Genomic DNA, 17,490 nt, shown 5'->3' with positions numbered 1-17,490 from the left:
TCATCTTCACAGAAATAATCCTAAAAATTAGAACACAGACATGCTATTTGTTATGTTTATTAAATTAGTACTTTATCTTAGAAATACTGCATATTCATCAGGGAAGTTCATATAAATTATATAATGTCTAAAGATTTCTTCACAGTTGTTGAAACTATGCTGAAAGACATTAAAATTCTGTTAATTATATTTTGAACAAAATCGAAATGTCATTTCAAGAATGGACAAAAAGCATACAAAAACAGTACTCCCTCTGTTGGCTACAAAACTAAAATGTAAAATTATTTATGCATGTTGCACTTTAAAAATGAATTGGTCAAGCGGAGTGGTAAGGAAACTTAAAGCACTTAACTAAAAATAAAATACTTTCAGTCAAGTTACTATTTACAAGTAAATGTAGTTCCTTATTATTAGACTATTTCAGCTACACATGGATTGTTTGTTTAATCAATTCTATGTACTTATAACTACATGATTTAAAGTGAGAACCTTTAGGTAAACGTTTACATCTATTTGTGCGTTTAGGCTTTGGAGCTTGGTTGATCAAGTTTCACTTGAAATTAACAGTCATTTTTTATAAAGGCATAACTTCCATCTTTCAGACTGAGACCTGTCATGGTTAGACTGGTGGTCTAAGTCATCATTTGCAACCAGTCAACTATACAGCGATAAACATGCTGGATTTTCATTTAGCCCACAACACATTATCTTACTGCATGTTTTTAACTGGTGGACAGGAGTTTAATGCCTCATTTAATACCTTCACTGACATCTAACCAGCTTCTGCGGGATTATTCTGCTTAAATGAGCAGGTTAGTTGTCATGAAGGTTTTATGATGATCAGGTGACACAGATCTCATTGGCCCACATGGGGGGCTTGCTGTCATATGGGACAAGCACTCGAGCCTCTGCTCCTGAAGTATTCCCTTCTTCTCCGGTCTCATCTCTTTCTCCTGAATCCGCCACTCCTCCTCTTCCCACCCAGCCTGGCTTTTCAAGACCTTCCTGCACAGAGAACGGCTTTTCCAACACTTTCAGAACTCTCTGGACCTAATGGATTTGAGAAGAAGAAATGTAGATTTTTAAGACTATGGACTTTCTGCCATAAAATCCCATCACAAGAGAAATTATAAAGATCATAAACAAAAAAAACCATGAACTATTAAGAAACATCATAACATTTATAACAACTGTTCAATAATAACATAACTTTTCAAAAGTTTGGGGTCTATAGGTTGTGCTGCTCAATATTTTTGTAAAAACTGTGGTACATTTTTTCTTTTTCTCTGATGAATAGAGGCAAGATTTATTTATTTTAATTTATTTAAAATATGATTTTTTGTAAAAGTCTTGTAAAACTGTGACTGTTGATCAACTGAATGTGTCCTTGCTGAATAAAAAAATAAAAAACAAACTTACTGACTCCAAACTTTTGAATGATAATGTATGTCTCTTAGTAAAGACAAAAAAATATATAACAAAGCTAAAAATAGCCCCACCTCTGAGAAGTCACCATTTTCAGCTGCCTCTATTGCATTCTGGGCAATGTAGTTTCTGAGTACCACATATGGGTTGTTGTTGTTCATCACATGTACTCTCTCCTTCTGCAGATCTGTCACATCAACCCCTGACTCAGACTCACGAACAAGCCGCTGCCTTGGGAATTGGATTGACAATATATGCAAAAGTACATAGTAGTTAAAAAAATCATTTACACAGATCTTAAATTATTAAAACAACTACTTCTCCATGTCCTCTTTAGGTCTTTTTGGTTTCAAATAACAATGCTTTACAATAAATTTTTCACTGCCAACAGGGAATGAATGCAATTCGATCAAAAGAATTCAAAGCGTCCTTTCTGTACCTGTATTTTTTGATCCAGCAGGACCAGTCTTCAGTCTGTTTGGCCCTTAGTTGTTCTGCAGTGGTGTCCATCAGCTCCTTCAATCTTGAGAGCCTTTCCAGCTGCCGGGCGACTGTCTTCCTGTCCGAAATCATCTGGAACAGTGCAGGGTTACTCTGAGCCATGGACAGCAGCATTGCAAGTTCACTATATTGAAGGAAAGAAAACATCACTAAACAGAAATATGCAAATAAAGATATTTAACCATTTCTTTTTCATTTTAAACCAAATTATTTTAGTTATACTATAATAGTATTTAATAATATTTTCAAATTCATTTTTACTTTTAGATTTTTTTTCAGTCTTCACTTTAATTTGGGTTTACTTTTTGCCAATTTTATGTGCTTTTGTTACTTAGTGATTTAGTTTTTATTCTTTTAAATTATTTCTATTTTTTTTTTCATTTTTGTATTTCATTTAGTTGTCAAGGCTACATTTTACAAGTCAAATATTAAATATTTAGATTTTATTTTAGCTTTATTTCAATTAACAAATACTTTAAAAGAATATTGTAAATTTTTAGTTAATAATAACAATGATTATTTTAGGCAAAATTGAAGGCCTGCCCAATACGTTTGGCTCTCGACAGCAGTCCAAAAATCTATTCCCATCTCAAAGTAGAGAGTGGGAACTGTGTGACATTTAGTCAGTGGGTGGTAAATTGATTTTTTTAAGAGCTAGAGAAAATAGTTAATCTGGGCTTTCTACATAGTAAACTATACACAAGTTTGATCATTACACACTATTAATACATTTTTTGCTGTCAATGTTAAACATTTCTAACTCTCTAGACTACTATACAAAGGTCTGGGGTCAGTTGTTTTTATTTAAACAAAATGAATACCATTTTTCAGCAAGGATGCATTAAACTGATCAAAAGTGACAGTAAAATTAAGCACCAACACTGTTTTCAGCATTGATAACCATAATAAATGTTTCTTAAGCACCAAATCAGCATATTACAACGATTTCTGAAGGATCATGTGACAATGAAGACTGGAGTAATGATTAAAATTCAGCTTTGCCATCACAGGAATGAATTACATTTTAAAATATAGTAAAAGATCATTTTACATTGTAATACGTTTCACAATATAACTGCTCATACTGTATTTTTGATCAAATAAATGCAGCTTTGGTGAGCATTAGAGATGCGTTTTAAAAACATTTACAATTCTTTCTGACCACAACATTTTGAATGGTAGTGTAAATGAGAATATTCACTGAGGTGTTGTTACCGTGGATCCATGGTGGGTCTGTTTGCAGCTTTGAGCTCCTCTAGAGAGGCACACTGCTGCAGGAGAAGCTCTGCGGCTTGCTTTATAGCTTCACTTTCATCTTCCCCCTCCTGCTGTTTTGAGCAGGAAATCTGACTCAAGCTGCGGAAAGTGTTGGTGAAATCTGCGCCTAAGAGGAGGAATAGGTAGAGAGAAATCAGAGGTATAATCATCTACCATCTGAGAGAATAAGCATCTACCGTCCTGCAATTATCACCGTTTTCTAAAACGTTTGAAACATCAAGACTGACGTTTTACAGAACCACGAAGAACACAATCGCTCCAGGATGATCGTTACACTATCTTCATACCAGTGTTATGCATGGTCTGCATAAGTTCTGTGATGAGCATCTCGTCCTCTGGTTCCTCCATCCTCAGCAGCCCCAGTTTCTTCCTCATGTTGCTCAGATAGAAGTCATTGTAAAGAGGCAGATACTGATCCAGCACCTGCTCGGCCCGGTCCGGAGGTAGATCAGGTACCAGGGCTTCAGCGAGCCGAGCTAAATTCCAGCGGCAGATGGCCGGCTGGGCTTGGTAAGAATACCGGCCTGAAGTATCGGACGCATTACAGATTAAATCTGGGTCAAAACTAGACAGAAAAAAAAGGAAATTAATGTTCATGAACGATTGTGCATTAATGCAAATGACTGCTGAACAGTTGGAAAAACATTTGAGGTTTATGTCAGACTTTACCGGTCCATGAAGCTGAAAGGCCCATAGTCCAAAGTCAGGCCCAGGATGCTCATGTTATCAGTATTGAGGACTCCATGACAGAAACCCACACACTGCCACTGAGCCACCAGCCTCGCTGTTCGTAAAGTCACCTAGTAATAAAAAAAAGGGTAACACTTTATTTTAAGGTGTCCTTGTTACACGTTACATGTACTTACTATTATAATAACAATAAATTATGCATAATTACATGCAAGTAACCCCAAATCAAACCCCAACTCTAACCCTAACCATATAGTAAGTAGATGTAGTTAATTAATATTACACAGTACTTAAATGTATAATTACACTGTAACAAGGACACCTTAAAATAAAGTGTAACCAAAAATTACATTGAAGTGCATATAGACAAGCACAATAAAGATGCAAAGTTAGTAATCAAAAGGAATATTACAAATCAAATAAGTAGTCAGAACAAGTGCACACATCTGTTCCCATTATATCCTGTCAAAACTGCAATAAATATTTTAGTACAAAATGCAATAAGAATTTAAATAGTGTTAGTATTTATCCTCATTAGTAAGTCACAAATCAATTTAAATGTACAATAGTTCTATTTAAAGAAAAAGTATTTTTTTTTATTTATATTAGCTAATTTAATCACTGCACAGTGCTAACATGCTCTACTATAGTCTTAGTGGATAAGAAGCTAAATCTGATGATGGTAGTCTGCCAAAGTCACTCTGGTAAATAAGGTCATTGAGGATAAGATGACTGAAGACCAACAAGCAACTGCGGGAACTAAAATAAATAAATAAAATGGTCTGGTGTTTCAATGGATCAATACCACAGCCGCAGCACTGATATTATTAAAAGCAATGAATAGATCTCAATCTACCTCTCTGAAGAAAGCAGTATTCCTCTCGATGCTGTCTGAGTGATTCTGATGGATCTCTGGGTAGAAGGTCTCAATGACATAATCCAGCATTTGGGTTCTGATCTCATCGTGGCCATAGCTGGGACCTTGGCGGCCAGTGAACTCATCAGCTCGTTTGAAGATCTCAAATGATCCAAACCTACATCAAGAATCAGGTCAACATATTAACATCTAGAACAATGACAGCAAGACCTAAAAGACCGCTACAAGTGACATTATTTCACTGATAGATATAAAAACTGAAGTACAAATCAAGGTCAAAAAGAGATAGCTGAGACTTGTTAATGTTATCTAAAACTTTTTTTTTCAGTCATTTAATTAAAAGTAAAACTGAAAAGCAGAAATTATATAAAACATGAATATTTGATTAAAAACCTTAAATGACTACTAGAAACTAACTAAAAATAAGTTGAAGAACTAAAATTACAAAAATTTAAATAAAAGCTAAATAGAAATATAAAAAAATTTAAATAACAAAAGTACATAAAAAAATTAACTAAATAAATGAAATTCAAAATATGAATAAATACTATAATAGTATATAAATAATACTAAACTAACACTTACTTGAGAAAGCAAAAAAACAACATAAGGCTACCTAATAAAGCTGGGAGCAATGCGCAAGACCACAGAGCATCTTTCCATGTGTGGATTGCCATCATAGTAGATATCCCTCATGACTCGTGAATCTGACGTCACAACCGATCCAGCTCTCGTGGTCGGGACACCCAAGGCAAAAACTGCCTCACTGCACAGGAACTCACGTATGCTGGAGCGCAAAACCTTTCGCCCATCTGCCTGCCTAAAAAAACACAAAAGGACAGAAATTGGACAAAGATCTTAAGGAAAGAAAGGAAAAGTAGAATTGGCATCTCCAGAAATGTGGGGAACTCATGGCCTAATGGTTAGAGAGTCGCACTCGTAACCCAAAGGTCGGGAGTTTGAGTCTCAAGTCTGGCAGTAATTGTAGGTGGGGGGGGGGTGAATGTACAGCGCTCTCTCCACCCTCAATACCACAACTGAGGTGCCCTTGAGCAAGGCACCGAACACCCAACTGCTCCCCAGGCGCTGCAGCATAAATGGCTGCCCACTGTGTTCACTCTTGTGTGTGTGCTGGATGGGTTAAATGCAGAGCACAAATTCAGAGTATGGGTCACCATACTTGGCCACGTCACTTTCTTTCTTTCTAGAATGATCATTTTAAATGTAAGTCAATGAGAATATCACAACATGATATGGCACATAAAATGTAGCAGGCCTACCTAGAGTATGGAGTCAGCCCAGCACCCTTCACCTGGATCTCCCAGCGTCCAGTGGGATTCTCATGCAGTAACTCAGGGCTCTGATCCACCGGGGCTTTCACTTCTCCCAGATAACATGCAGCTCCATCCCCAAGCTGTCCTGCAAACTGTCCAAACTGGTGTCCGCAGTAGCAATGGGCAGCAGGCTCTGATCCTGGCATCACTTTAGATCCACTGAGATACTCTGGGCCCAGTGGATCCTCCAGAACCTCATCAGCATCAAGACCCAGCAGTGCCAGAGCTGGACCTGAGACTGCCACAAACTTTGGGTTCTTCAGAGGGGTGGGTTGGACTCTAGAGAAGCAGGCCCCCCGGACCTGTCGGATCCCTGGTTCGGTGGACGGGTCCAGTGGAAGCTTTTTAAGAGCAACATTGTCAAACTCCAGTCGTTCAAGACAACAGCGGCTTGTGTTTATGCCCATGTCGTCCATCCCAGCATGTGATAGCGATCTACGAAAAATAACACCGGAACATGAGATATAAAGACGCGCTAAACGCGCTCCAGCGGAAGCCATTCACATCGTACTAATGTCTAACAAATCTTATTATTTAAGGAGACTAGGAAAAAGTGACAGTCATCCTTACGTAACTGCAAAGAAAGAACCACCAAGCTGTTCTCATCTGTCGACGGAAATCTGGTCCGTCGATGTTTTTGTTCCCCCTAGAAACAAACACACAGGTTTCGATCAGACATTTACTCAGTCCCCATTTACTTTCACCGAAAAGCGAATATATAGAGAATTTAGCTTTGACTATATTCACAAAATAGAATGGCCACAATTAACTGATGATCATGTATGAAACCAAACCAAATCAGGGGTCAGCAGATGAAGTTAATATTTCAGTAATTTAACAACGTGTGCTCACGTTTACAGCTCTCTGCTGTTTGGTTAAGGGACACACTAACATGCAGGAAAACATTTTTTAGTGTTCAAGTGTTACAATTATTTTTTGACATTTTCATGATTTAATTAGCTTTTTATAAATTAAAAAACCCACTACAATTTTAACATTAGTCGTAACCCTTGTGTAACAGGCTATAATGTAATGATTAATTGATTTTAAGTTGTTGACATAAAAATGGATCATAATATCTGCTTTTTTATGGTACGTTTATTAGTAAGTTTAAAATAAGTTAGAAAAAAGTTATCTAAAAATTAGTCTGAATACATTCCCTTAAATGAGTAACCTAGATTACGCTACTAAATACAATTTTCATCATGCAATCTGTAGTCAGTAACTGTCACTGACTACAATTTGCAAGTAATCTACCCAGCACTGTATGTATATGCACACTTTATGCATTAAAGTACTTACTAAAGATATGAAAGACAAATATAACATGTTGGACAATTTATTTAAGATTTTAATATACGAGATATATTTGAGCATTAGCTTCTTGAAGATGAAGGACAAAAATGTAAGCACTAATAAAAGTAGGACCATTTATTTCCCTTTTCCACAGTTAACAATGGTTAGAAAAACAAAATGACATTGGCGCAGTAAAGCTGAAGGATGCACAAAGAGATGCTTCAAATACCTTTGACCAGGTCATTTCTCACCCAACAAGTACAGCAGATTTAGATGACCAAAAAATAAAACTTAATTAAGTTAATAGGAAGACAGAGTTTTAGTTTTCAGGAAGACAGTGACAGGAGAACTAGACTACTGGGTCATTGGATTAGTCTTTTTTTTTTTTTTTTTTTTAATAGATTGTATTAAACGAATCAGTCAGTCAACCTGTTAAATTAGTTTGCAACCATCTTGATCCATTATGATCAAATTTAAATGCAGGGACTGTTATACAAATAGAAAGACTCATTAAGCTCCAGGGAACTGACACATATCTCGGAATGCTAATATATATTTAAAACCATGCCAATATGTTGTAAAAATTCCAATTAAATAATCCCAACAAGCCATCTACACAAGAAATCATGCAGATACATCCATAGTCATTTCCTTCTCAAGCATACCTGTAAATAAGGCATGCATGCAAATCCATTTGAGCCCCACAATAGTTCAAAACAGAGCATTTTCCATTCAGCATCTAAACATTTAAAAGAACAACAGAAGGCATTAGAGTACCCCGCAACACTCAAGTGTTATGTGAATCAGATGTGCCTGTGTCCTAGATGCCACATTTAAAATTGATTTCAGTCACCCTGTAAGACACAGTTGTAAAAAGCTACATGAAAAAACAAAGTCAAGATGTGAAGCAGCAGTTCCAGTAGTATAAGGCTTTAAGCACACAGACAGCAGAAACACTCCCACCTTTCCATCCAGCCATATAAAACATGATTCCCAAATTGTGCACTGATGGCCCACGCTATTGATGGCTTTTCTGTTATAAGCATTTTCTTGTCAACTTTACCTTCTTAAATGGTTCTCTACACTTACAGTTTCAAGTCATTTTGATGGTCTCATGTGATTCATGATTTGAGTTAGTGGTGAATTATGATTAAACAGAAAACCATACTACTATGATAACCATACTGTAAGCATTAACATTAAGCTTGTTTCCAGTTTAGTGAAATTAACCTTTAGGCAATTCAGCTTTTATGAACAGTAGCAAAAGACAGCAATGAAAATACTTGGTTTCAGGGGAGCAGCTGATAATTTGTTAAATTAATTTGATCTCTCATCTTACAACAAAATATTGCATAAAAACAATGCAGCTTGTCGAATTAATTGCATAATTTACTACTTTCTAGAAACTTCCCATTAGCATGAACCAGTTATGAAACTGTGTGAGAAAAACAGAGGAGTCCAGATTTAATAGTACCCATTTATTATGACCATATGGAGCGAGAGCAAAACACCCTGACCAGTCTCTGTTCCTTTTAACCCTTTCCAGGTCATGTGGTATGAGGCACTTGATAACTAGCATGGGCAAAGTTTATGTTGGGTTTATCAGGTAACTAGAAAAACCAAGCAACCATGCTTCCCTCCCATTACTGGATGTGACTTGAAGCCCTTAAACACTGTGTGCGGTTGTTTCAGTTGCACTTACTTCAAGTTCTTTTGTCAGAAACATCATTCAATCAGTGAAACCAAAAATTATTTGGTCGTAATCATTTTTTCCGATGTACATTGTGTATTTATCATCAAATTATACTTAGTTTCAATAAAATCCGAGTAATGCTTTTCTTCACAAATGGTCCTATTGCGCAATTCAGGTTTTAAAAATTAATTCTGGGATACTGAATATGATTAATAAAAAGGTAGCTTTATAATTCATCCTTAATTAACTACAGATTAGGTCGCAGATTAAAATGTTGACTCTCAGGGAATAACAATACTGGACTGCTGAACACCACCTGCTGGGAAACAAAGTGCATCGACCATTTGCAGCAGCCAACCAAGAGTAAAATCACAGCAAAATAAAACTTCCGTTGAAGTTGAATGATTAGGTGGGAAATCCCGCTGCAGCTAGTAGGTCATACTTTAAGAATGAGGAAATGGGGAAAAAAAGTACGGCCCGATTTCTTTGGCAGTACAGCTCTGCGTCCACGGAGTGGATGGAAAGAGGGTTGAGGAGGTAGAGAGCTAGTCAAAAGCTTCCACCCATATTGTTTATTTCATATGGGATGGAGACGATGCTTGCCTCTAATTTTCCCCTTCAGCCAACCACCATCCTGTAGTTAAGGCTATTGGTGTTCAGAGTGACATCCTGATCTCACTGCTGAAAAGTCTGTGCCGATACAAGAAGGGTCAAACGGAAGGTGTTCGTATATTTTCAAGCAACGATTGGACTGTCGGTAAGGAGAGTAACGCCCTCCCCACACCCTTGCTGGCACGGAAGCAGGCATAACCCAGAAGCCCCCACATGGCTCCTTTCAACACGTTGCGTACTACCCAGCCAAAGCGAGACGGTGGAGCCACGCTAAAAGGAAAAGAAACAAAGATTTTTGGCATGGTATACCTGGTACTATTAGATACTAAAGTACATGCAGCTGTGTCGGTACATACCTCATGATCTCATGAATATTGAGCTCTTTATCCCAGTTCCTCTCAATACCAGGAACATGACCCATCCCGACCACTCCGACCACCACAGCAGGCACTTCTGAAAGAAAAAAAAAAAAAAAAAAAAGGAAGCGTCTGAACGAGACGTTTCATGTAACAAGTAAAGCGACTCTAAATATGTTTCTTGCTTGAATGAAGCACTGGCAGTTTTATTTTAGCATTATCCATATACTATTATTGTATACATTTATTATTTCGATTTAGCCTTTATTTTAATTTTGTTTTAATTTTAGTAATTTTGTTATGTGCTTTTGCCATTATTACTAATTTTAGTTTTTACTTTATATTTCTATTTAGCTTTAATGTGGGTTTCATTCAGGTTTACTTCCAGTTTTAGTACTTCAAATTAAAGGTAACATTTCAAAGTTTTTTAATCTAACATTAAAAAAAACAATTTGTCTGTTCTTACACAATTTTGAGCAGGCACAGAGCAGCCTTAACTCATACCATATGTAGAAGATTTTTATTAATCAAAATATGAATTAAGTATAAACACTGAATATAGCCCTTTGTGTATGAAGTTGTTCTACTCTTATTATTGAAAAAAAAGCCCTTTAACATTTGCACTCTATTCGTTTTCTAACGGCATGTTTTTTTTTTTTTAAAGGCCTCTACCACTAGCTCTCTCTGTTCTTTTTCAATTCTATCAACTTGTTTTCTTTTTATTTATTATAAAAAGACGCTCTAACACTAGTGTTTCCTATTCTATCTACTATTCTAAAAAAACAAACACACTACATGTACTGCGTTAAGGCCTTTCCACACTGATCGTGACGAACGAGTGCCAACAATGCATTTTTCCTCAGATATTCATGCATCTTTAATATCTAAATTAAAATAAACAAACTTTGGTTCTAAACCAGAAACACAAGCTATCTATAATGCTTACAAGAATAGGCTACATAATAAAATATAATTATAAGTACAATTAGCATCAAGCTACACTTGAAAATGTAATTATTAATGTATTTGCTTACCCACTTTAAACCATCATCAAGTGCTTTTAATAACTTCCGATTGTGATCTATAATTGATATTGATTCTATAAGCAGACACATGCACTCTTTGTATGTTTAATAATGCTACACTGCTAATATGTCATAAACATCCTTTATTGCTATAAAAAAATACCATGAGCTGAATACAAAACACAAAGAAAATATATCATAATCAAAGTCTATTAGCTTTCATATTTCATGTCTAGAAAAATGTCTCACTGGATTTGTTTAAATATGGAAGATCTAGACCAGAGAGTGAATGCGCTCTGACTCATAACACTTGTGCACGTGGAAGAAAACATGTGAGAATAAATCTGTTCTCAGATACCAACGATAACAAGAAATCAGCATCCAGCCTCTTCTCTCTGGGATACTCTGTTTGTTTGCATTGGTTTTCGAAACAGCCCCACCATTCTCACCCTTTTGTGCAACAGCAGCTGCTCCGATCACATGATCCTAGCTCAAATCTTATTGGACTGCAGGTGTTTTCGCTTTGCGAAATTGAAAAGATTCGTCGGACTGGTGCGAAAAAAAAAATCATAATCTGTCATAATTTACTCATCCTCATGTCTTCCCAAACTTCCCAACTTAAAAGATACACTGGTAACCAAACATGGACAACAATACAATGGAAGTCAATGTGAACTGAAACTGGTTACCAACATTCTTCAGAAATATCTTCTATATTCCAAGAAAAAAAGTCAAAAGTTTGGAATGACATGAAAATGACAATTTTCATTTTTGGGTGAACTGCCCCTTTAAATTAAAAACACTGAGCATACCAGAATATGTATATTTAAATTCAAGAAATCTCCCTACATCAAAACAGCATCACTATCACTCTACAACAGAGCAGTGGAACTAGACATGCATGTAGTACTCACTCTCAGCATTAGAAGGCGCCTCCACACAGTGCGCTGCTTGTCTAAGTGTGTGTGTGAGGTAGATGTCTCGTTCTGCAACAATAGTGCGGTGGAGGGCTGGAAACTCGCCAATCATTTCTGACATGGTCTGCTCCAGAAGATCCTTTTGTTTACACTTCTCTACATCCTCCTTGCTGATAAGAGCAAAAGCACATTCATGTAAATTTCAACCGTACAAGATTCAAGAACATGTCCGGGCCATATTTCACCCACATTAAGAAATAAAGTTTTGCTGAAACAAAATTAATTCTGTATTTAGGACCAATATTTGAATAACAATTATCAATTGTCTTCAAACTATTGGTCCTAAATAAAGGTTTTATTAAGCTTGTTGGAATTTCATGCTTAATTTAAGGCATGAAACCTCACCGCCCCAATTCTCATTAAATGTCAAAAAAAAATAAAAAAATAAAAATCATCATTAGTGCAAGGCTTTACTACAAACAATCTAAAGAACTGTAATATATAATTTATTTTGTGATGTATTTATACACCACAGCAGAATTTGCTGCACTGCCTTTATGCAGATAAAAAAAAATACTAACTATAAATTATGGTTTTCAATCAATTCAGTTCAATGTTTTTTAAATATTGAATTAACAATAAATATTATCTACATTAAATCAAACAATTGTATATAAATTGTTGAAAAAATAAAATAAAAAGGCGTTACTGTGACAGAAGAAATCAGTGCCTTTAGAACTTTTATATATATTATACGTTAACTTATTATGTGGTTTATTTCTCACCATTGAACATAAGCTTATTGCTTCTAGCCCACAGCTATCCATTTTGCAAAACTTTTTATGTACCCATGCAGACTTGCATCTTTGGCCGTCGTGTCTTGGTGTTTTCTTGTCTCATTTTTAAGACACCATATGAGGTTTTAGATTCTAAGAGACTTCTTAAAAACGTCAAGGAGTGATAAATGTGCATATAAAGACAAAGTGGTGTAGACTTGTACCTGATGGGGTCAGAGAGGAAGCACAGGCCCCAGGCCAGACGAGCCTTCTGCCACAGGCTGAGAGCAGCTATTGCACGCTTAAAGGTTACTGGAATGGGCCGATCCCCAAGATGAAATTTACAAAAGGGCACTTTTCCTGCCTACATTGGGTAAAACAAAAGGAAATGTGTATATTTTTTTAATGCAGATCAGTCTTTGCTGTGACATGCACTGTGGTGTCCACAGGTTTCATGTTTCGAGACTATGTGCATTTATTGTTCTTTGATAATTGGTGACATCTGCTGGGAGTCAGAAGCGTGCATGAGTTACAGTGCATGTCAGGACCATGAGGACTGCATAAGTGAGCGAGAGCATGTGCATTCACACTGACCTCCTTAAAGGCTTCTCTAAACTCTCCTCCGGGGGCCATGCCCAGCTGTTCTGTAATGTGAGCCGAGACTTTGAGCAGCAATATCTGCATGAGGCCAGACATCACTCCATTCTAACATGAGAAAAAACAGAGGGTAGAAATGAGGTTAGACTAGTAACATGTCGATAAATGAGTGCAAAGGAATGTGTTTGACAATATAACAACTATGTCATGGCTGACCTGTTTAATGGCCTGCTGGACCTTCTCCAAGTTAATGTCTTTAGCCTCTTTTAGCAGCGTTTTCTCATCCATCTTAAGCATGGATACTCTATACTGGCATAGCTCCACCACCACCACATCTGGCTGAACCGCTCGGATCGTCTGAAACAGAGTGCACAGTATCAAAACAGCATTTGATCAATCAGTAGACCTGATGTTAGTCCATAAAAAGAGAAAGTCAGTGCTTACAGTGGCAACATCCTTCTTGCTGCTGTCGCTGAAGTGGGCAGTGCCAACCAGGTACACAATACTGCCCTCAGGTGTGGTGAGACGCGTCACGGTGTCCGGCAGATCTGGCTCCGTCTGTCGGCGCTGTGTACGCACTTGCCACAACACTTCCACTGCCTCAGAGTCCGCTAAATAGACAAAAAACATTTTCAAGATCAAAACAAATATTATTTATCTCAAGAACATAAGAGGTGGAGCAAGAACACTTTATATTATATACAGGTGCTGGTCATAAAATTAGACCAGCACCTGTATTAGACCAGTATTGTGAAGAGGAAGATGCAATACGCCAGACCCAACAATTCAGAAGAGCTGAAGGCCACTATCAGAGCAACATGGGCTCTCATAACACCTGAGCAGTGCCACAGACTGACTGACTCCATGCCACGCCGCATTGCTGCAGTAATCCAGGCCAAAGGAGCCCCAACTAAATATTGAGTGCTGTACATGCTCATACTTTTCATGTTCATACTTTTCAGTTGGCCTACATTTCTAAAAATCATTTTTTTTGCATTGGTCTTAATTGATATTCAAATTTCCTGAGATACTGAATTTGGGACTTTCATTAGTTGTCAGTTATAATCATCAAAATTAAAGGAAATAAACATTTGAAATATATCAGTCTGTGTGTAATGAATGAATCTAATATACAAGTTTCACTTTTTGAATGGTATTACTGAAATAAATAAACTTTTTCATGATATTCTAATTTTATGACCAGCACCTGTACACTTCATGGCCACAGCTACCAGAAAATATTTTTAGAGAACTAGCTTCAGCACTGAAAATCAGAAACGGAAATGGCAAATGAGTCGTAAACAAAACCATGTAAATAGTTCTTTCCATATGAGCTCATAATCAAAAGAAAACGTTGCATGTAAACCAGACAGCAATGGAAAGATCAGTCATGTGATCTGCTTTTCAAGCACTACTGGAGCACAAACATAGGAAGGATGAGCTTTAGAAAAAATATATATATTTTGAACTTTTGTGTTGGTGTGACATTTGGAAAAAGTTGAAAACTTGAAATAGTTCAAATCGGCTTAACTTTCTAACTTAGATTTACTAAACTTGTTAGTTTAGCATTTAAATGTGCACTGGATCAGTGCTATTACTGTTACCAAAAGCTAAATTGAAAAAAAAAAACATTTAAAAAACTTTGGGGGAAAAAACTAAAACCATAACTGGGAAAATAGAAACTAAAATAAATTGACTCCAGAAAGTTTTCGAAACATGGCATATTATTAAAGTTTTACAACCCTCCTGTATTAAATTAAAATGCCACTAGACAGCAATAATACTATACTGTGCTGATAAATTTAATATGATTAATTAACATTTTAATTATACCAGTTAGCACAAAGTTGGAAGCTCTAAAATACTATAACTAAAAACTAAATGAAACAAAAAAAAAAATGAGAAAAAAGTGAAAACTATCAATAGACAAATTTCATTAATATTTATTAATATTAATTAATAAACATTCAAAACTCTAATAACCCTGCACTGAACAATGAGAGTTTTGAAATTATACACTATGACATCTTTGTCAATAAGATTAATTTTGAGGACTACACAGCACCATTTCTTACAAAATCATATAAAAGAAAACTGCGATTTGTAAACCTTAAATCAGAGATTACTCACAGAGTCCAAGAGGAAATGGAGGTTGCGTATCATCTTCTGCTTGGCCAACTGAGTCATCCTGAAAACAAATGATGCATTAAAATCTGCATATTTCTTTACATGACCACATTCTGAAAATGTACACAAAACAGGTGCGAACAAGCTCTGCGAAGGTTGAGCGAATGATATCTTGAGCAGTTTAAAGCTTCAGTAAAACCAAGAATGCTGTGCATATTTCTTTATGGTGGGAAATGCCCACCTAAATAAACAAAAGACGATTTTCCAATACTATCAATACCCACAAGAAGGCAATAAAGAGACTACAAATAAATCAAGAATGAAAGTGAATGAAAAGCACAGGAAAGTGAATCACTGAACCACAACAGATGCCATTTCAATTTAGCGGCACGTGTTCATGACTTGAATCAAATCCTTAATAATTACAGATCAAAATCCATCATCATGAAAATAAATCAGTTAATAAATCCTTCTTGTGAATTTCTCATCCTGCCAAAGACAAAACAAAACCTAAAAGCTCTTAATTCTATACCTCTGAGTTGTTGTCCTGATCCATTGTCCGCTGTTCAGTAAAACCTCAACCTGAAATAAAAGATCATATGAGTCAGACACAAAAACAACCCACATAATATGACTCCACCAAATGGCATTGAAACATTAAACCGATTTGAAGAGCTTTGAAAGGCCTGTTGGAAATACATGCCTCAACACTAAACCAGACACTTTAAAGGATTTCTAACTTTTCTGACATGAGTAAAGTGAGTCATCAGACTTGATTACCAGCCTGCCATCTTGCCTTGTGCAATTACACCACGTATACTTTTCGAACTGCTGAGATTCCAGCACAACAGGATTAGTTTGTTTTAATGAGCATTCAGATCTGAGAACTATCTTTTAAGTTGCACAACAAAGCGTTTTATGTTGACCATGTAACAGATCTAATCATACAGAAGACAGACATTAAAGGTGGCAACCTGCTGCCATCAAACCACCTGGTTAGCACAACAAACTCAATTCAGACAGCTTACAGTTTCTAGCTTTTAAAATGCTTTTGTAAGAAGTTAAATTTCATAGAAAAGCCGAGCGCATTTTAAATTGAAGTTATAAACAGTCAGTCCAAACAGAACCGCAAAATCTGATGGACTAGCTGCAATCTCAGCCACCGCTTTGAAAAAGCAGGAAATATAGAAATATCCCTTACATTTGACTTGGCAGACAGCTTGTCCACTCTTCCCACGAAAGTAACGAATCGGGTCGGACAGTCAGTTGTAGTGAGGGATGATCCTTGACAAGGTAGTTCGGCTACAGGCTAACTGCGCACACATCCACGCAGCTGTTAGCTGATGCTATGCTAATAAAAGCTAAGCCCCTTTACAAACTTTAAAGAACTAACCAACAATAAGTTACTTATTTTGGCACGCCGTGGCGATTATAATATTGCATTTTATTATAGAGATATTTAAAGAATACTAAAACTACCACCTTGATTGTAGTTCATTTGCTAGCCTCGGCAAAAATGATTAAAGTTAGAGCTACAATCAGCTGATTGCGTGAAGTGACTCTGAAGCGCCGCCCGTTATTGCAATGCTTTCTGGGTAATGTAGTATATAGGATGATAGCGACTGAGGCCGTGTAAACAGATGATTTTATTTGGGAAAAAGTCGGGTTTATGTTAAATCTATATAACAAAAGAAGTATAATTTAAATATTACCCTGCTAAACTGTTTTAAAAGGAATTATTGTTGTGCAAACTGTATCTTTTGTAAGTTTCATATGCTTAGCTACATTGTAACAAAAAAGTTACAAAGTAGGCCTAGATGTAACATTACTTTAACTCACGTTTGTGCTTTCTGAAAGAAAAGGTGGTTAAATTGTAAATAAATTTAAAAAAGACAATTTTGTTTCATTTATCTTACGTTTAAAACATTTGTGAGGTGCAATTAATCCATGTCATTCAGATATTATAGTAACTGAAGACAAAAGTTT

General features: G+C 36.3%; 2 protein-coding genes across 3 annotated transcripts; both read right to left on the bottom strand.

Moving 5' to 3' along the window:
- Positions 1-42: 42 nt before the first annotated feature.
- On the bottom strand, positions 43-6,743 carry LOC306887968 (protein adenylyltransferase SelO-1, mitochondrial). Of its 2 annotated transcripts, XM_079446038.1 has the most exons (10): positions 6,676-6,743; positions 6,052-6,540; positions 5,388-5,591; positions 4,751-4,928; positions 3,874-4,004; positions 3,492-3,769; positions 3,142-3,310; positions 1,865-2,050; positions 1,500-1,656; positions 43-1,050 (listed from the first exon to the last, which is right to left on the bottom strand). In XM_079446038.1, the coding sequence occupies exons 2-10, from the start codon at positions 6,519-6,521 to the stop codon at positions 841-843; spliced, it is 1,983 nt and encodes a 660-aa protein (XP_079302164.1). In that variant the 5' UTR covers positions 6,522-6,540; positions 6,676-6,743; the 3' UTR covers positions 43-840. The 2 variants fall into 2 exon arrangements, with proteins under 2 accessions (XP_079302164.1, XP_079302165.1); XM_079446039.1 differs by having other exon boundaries at positions 6,052-6,727.
- A 686-nt stretch (positions 6,744-7,429) lies between these two features.
- LOC306888077 (traB domain-containing protein-like) lies at positions 7,430-17,087 on the bottom strand. The gene is made up of 10 exons (XM_079446206.1): positions 16,706-17,087; positions 16,037-16,086; positions 15,508-15,565; positions 13,822-13,988; positions 13,594-13,734; positions 13,375-13,485; positions 13,005-13,144; positions 12,002-12,174; positions 10,063-10,159; positions 7,430-9,976 (listed from the first exon to the last, which is right to left on the bottom strand). Exons 2-10 carry the CDS (start codon positions 16,058-16,060, stop codon positions 9,805-9,807), a joined length of 1,083 nt encoding a protein of 360 aa, XP_079302332.1. The 5' UTR covers positions 16,061-16,086; positions 16,706-17,087; the 3' UTR covers positions 7,430-9,804.
- Positions 17,088-17,490: the final 403 nt, after the last annotated feature.

Source organism: Barbus barbus (genome assembly GCF_936440315.1).
Source record: "Barbus barbus genome assembly, chromosome: 22".
Taxonomy (NCBI): Eukaryota; Metazoa; Chordata; class Actinopteri; order Cypriniformes; family Cyprinidae; genus Barbus; species Barbus barbus.
Note: the sequence above shows the minus strand (reverse complement) of the source record. Positions and strands in the feature narration are given on the sequence as shown.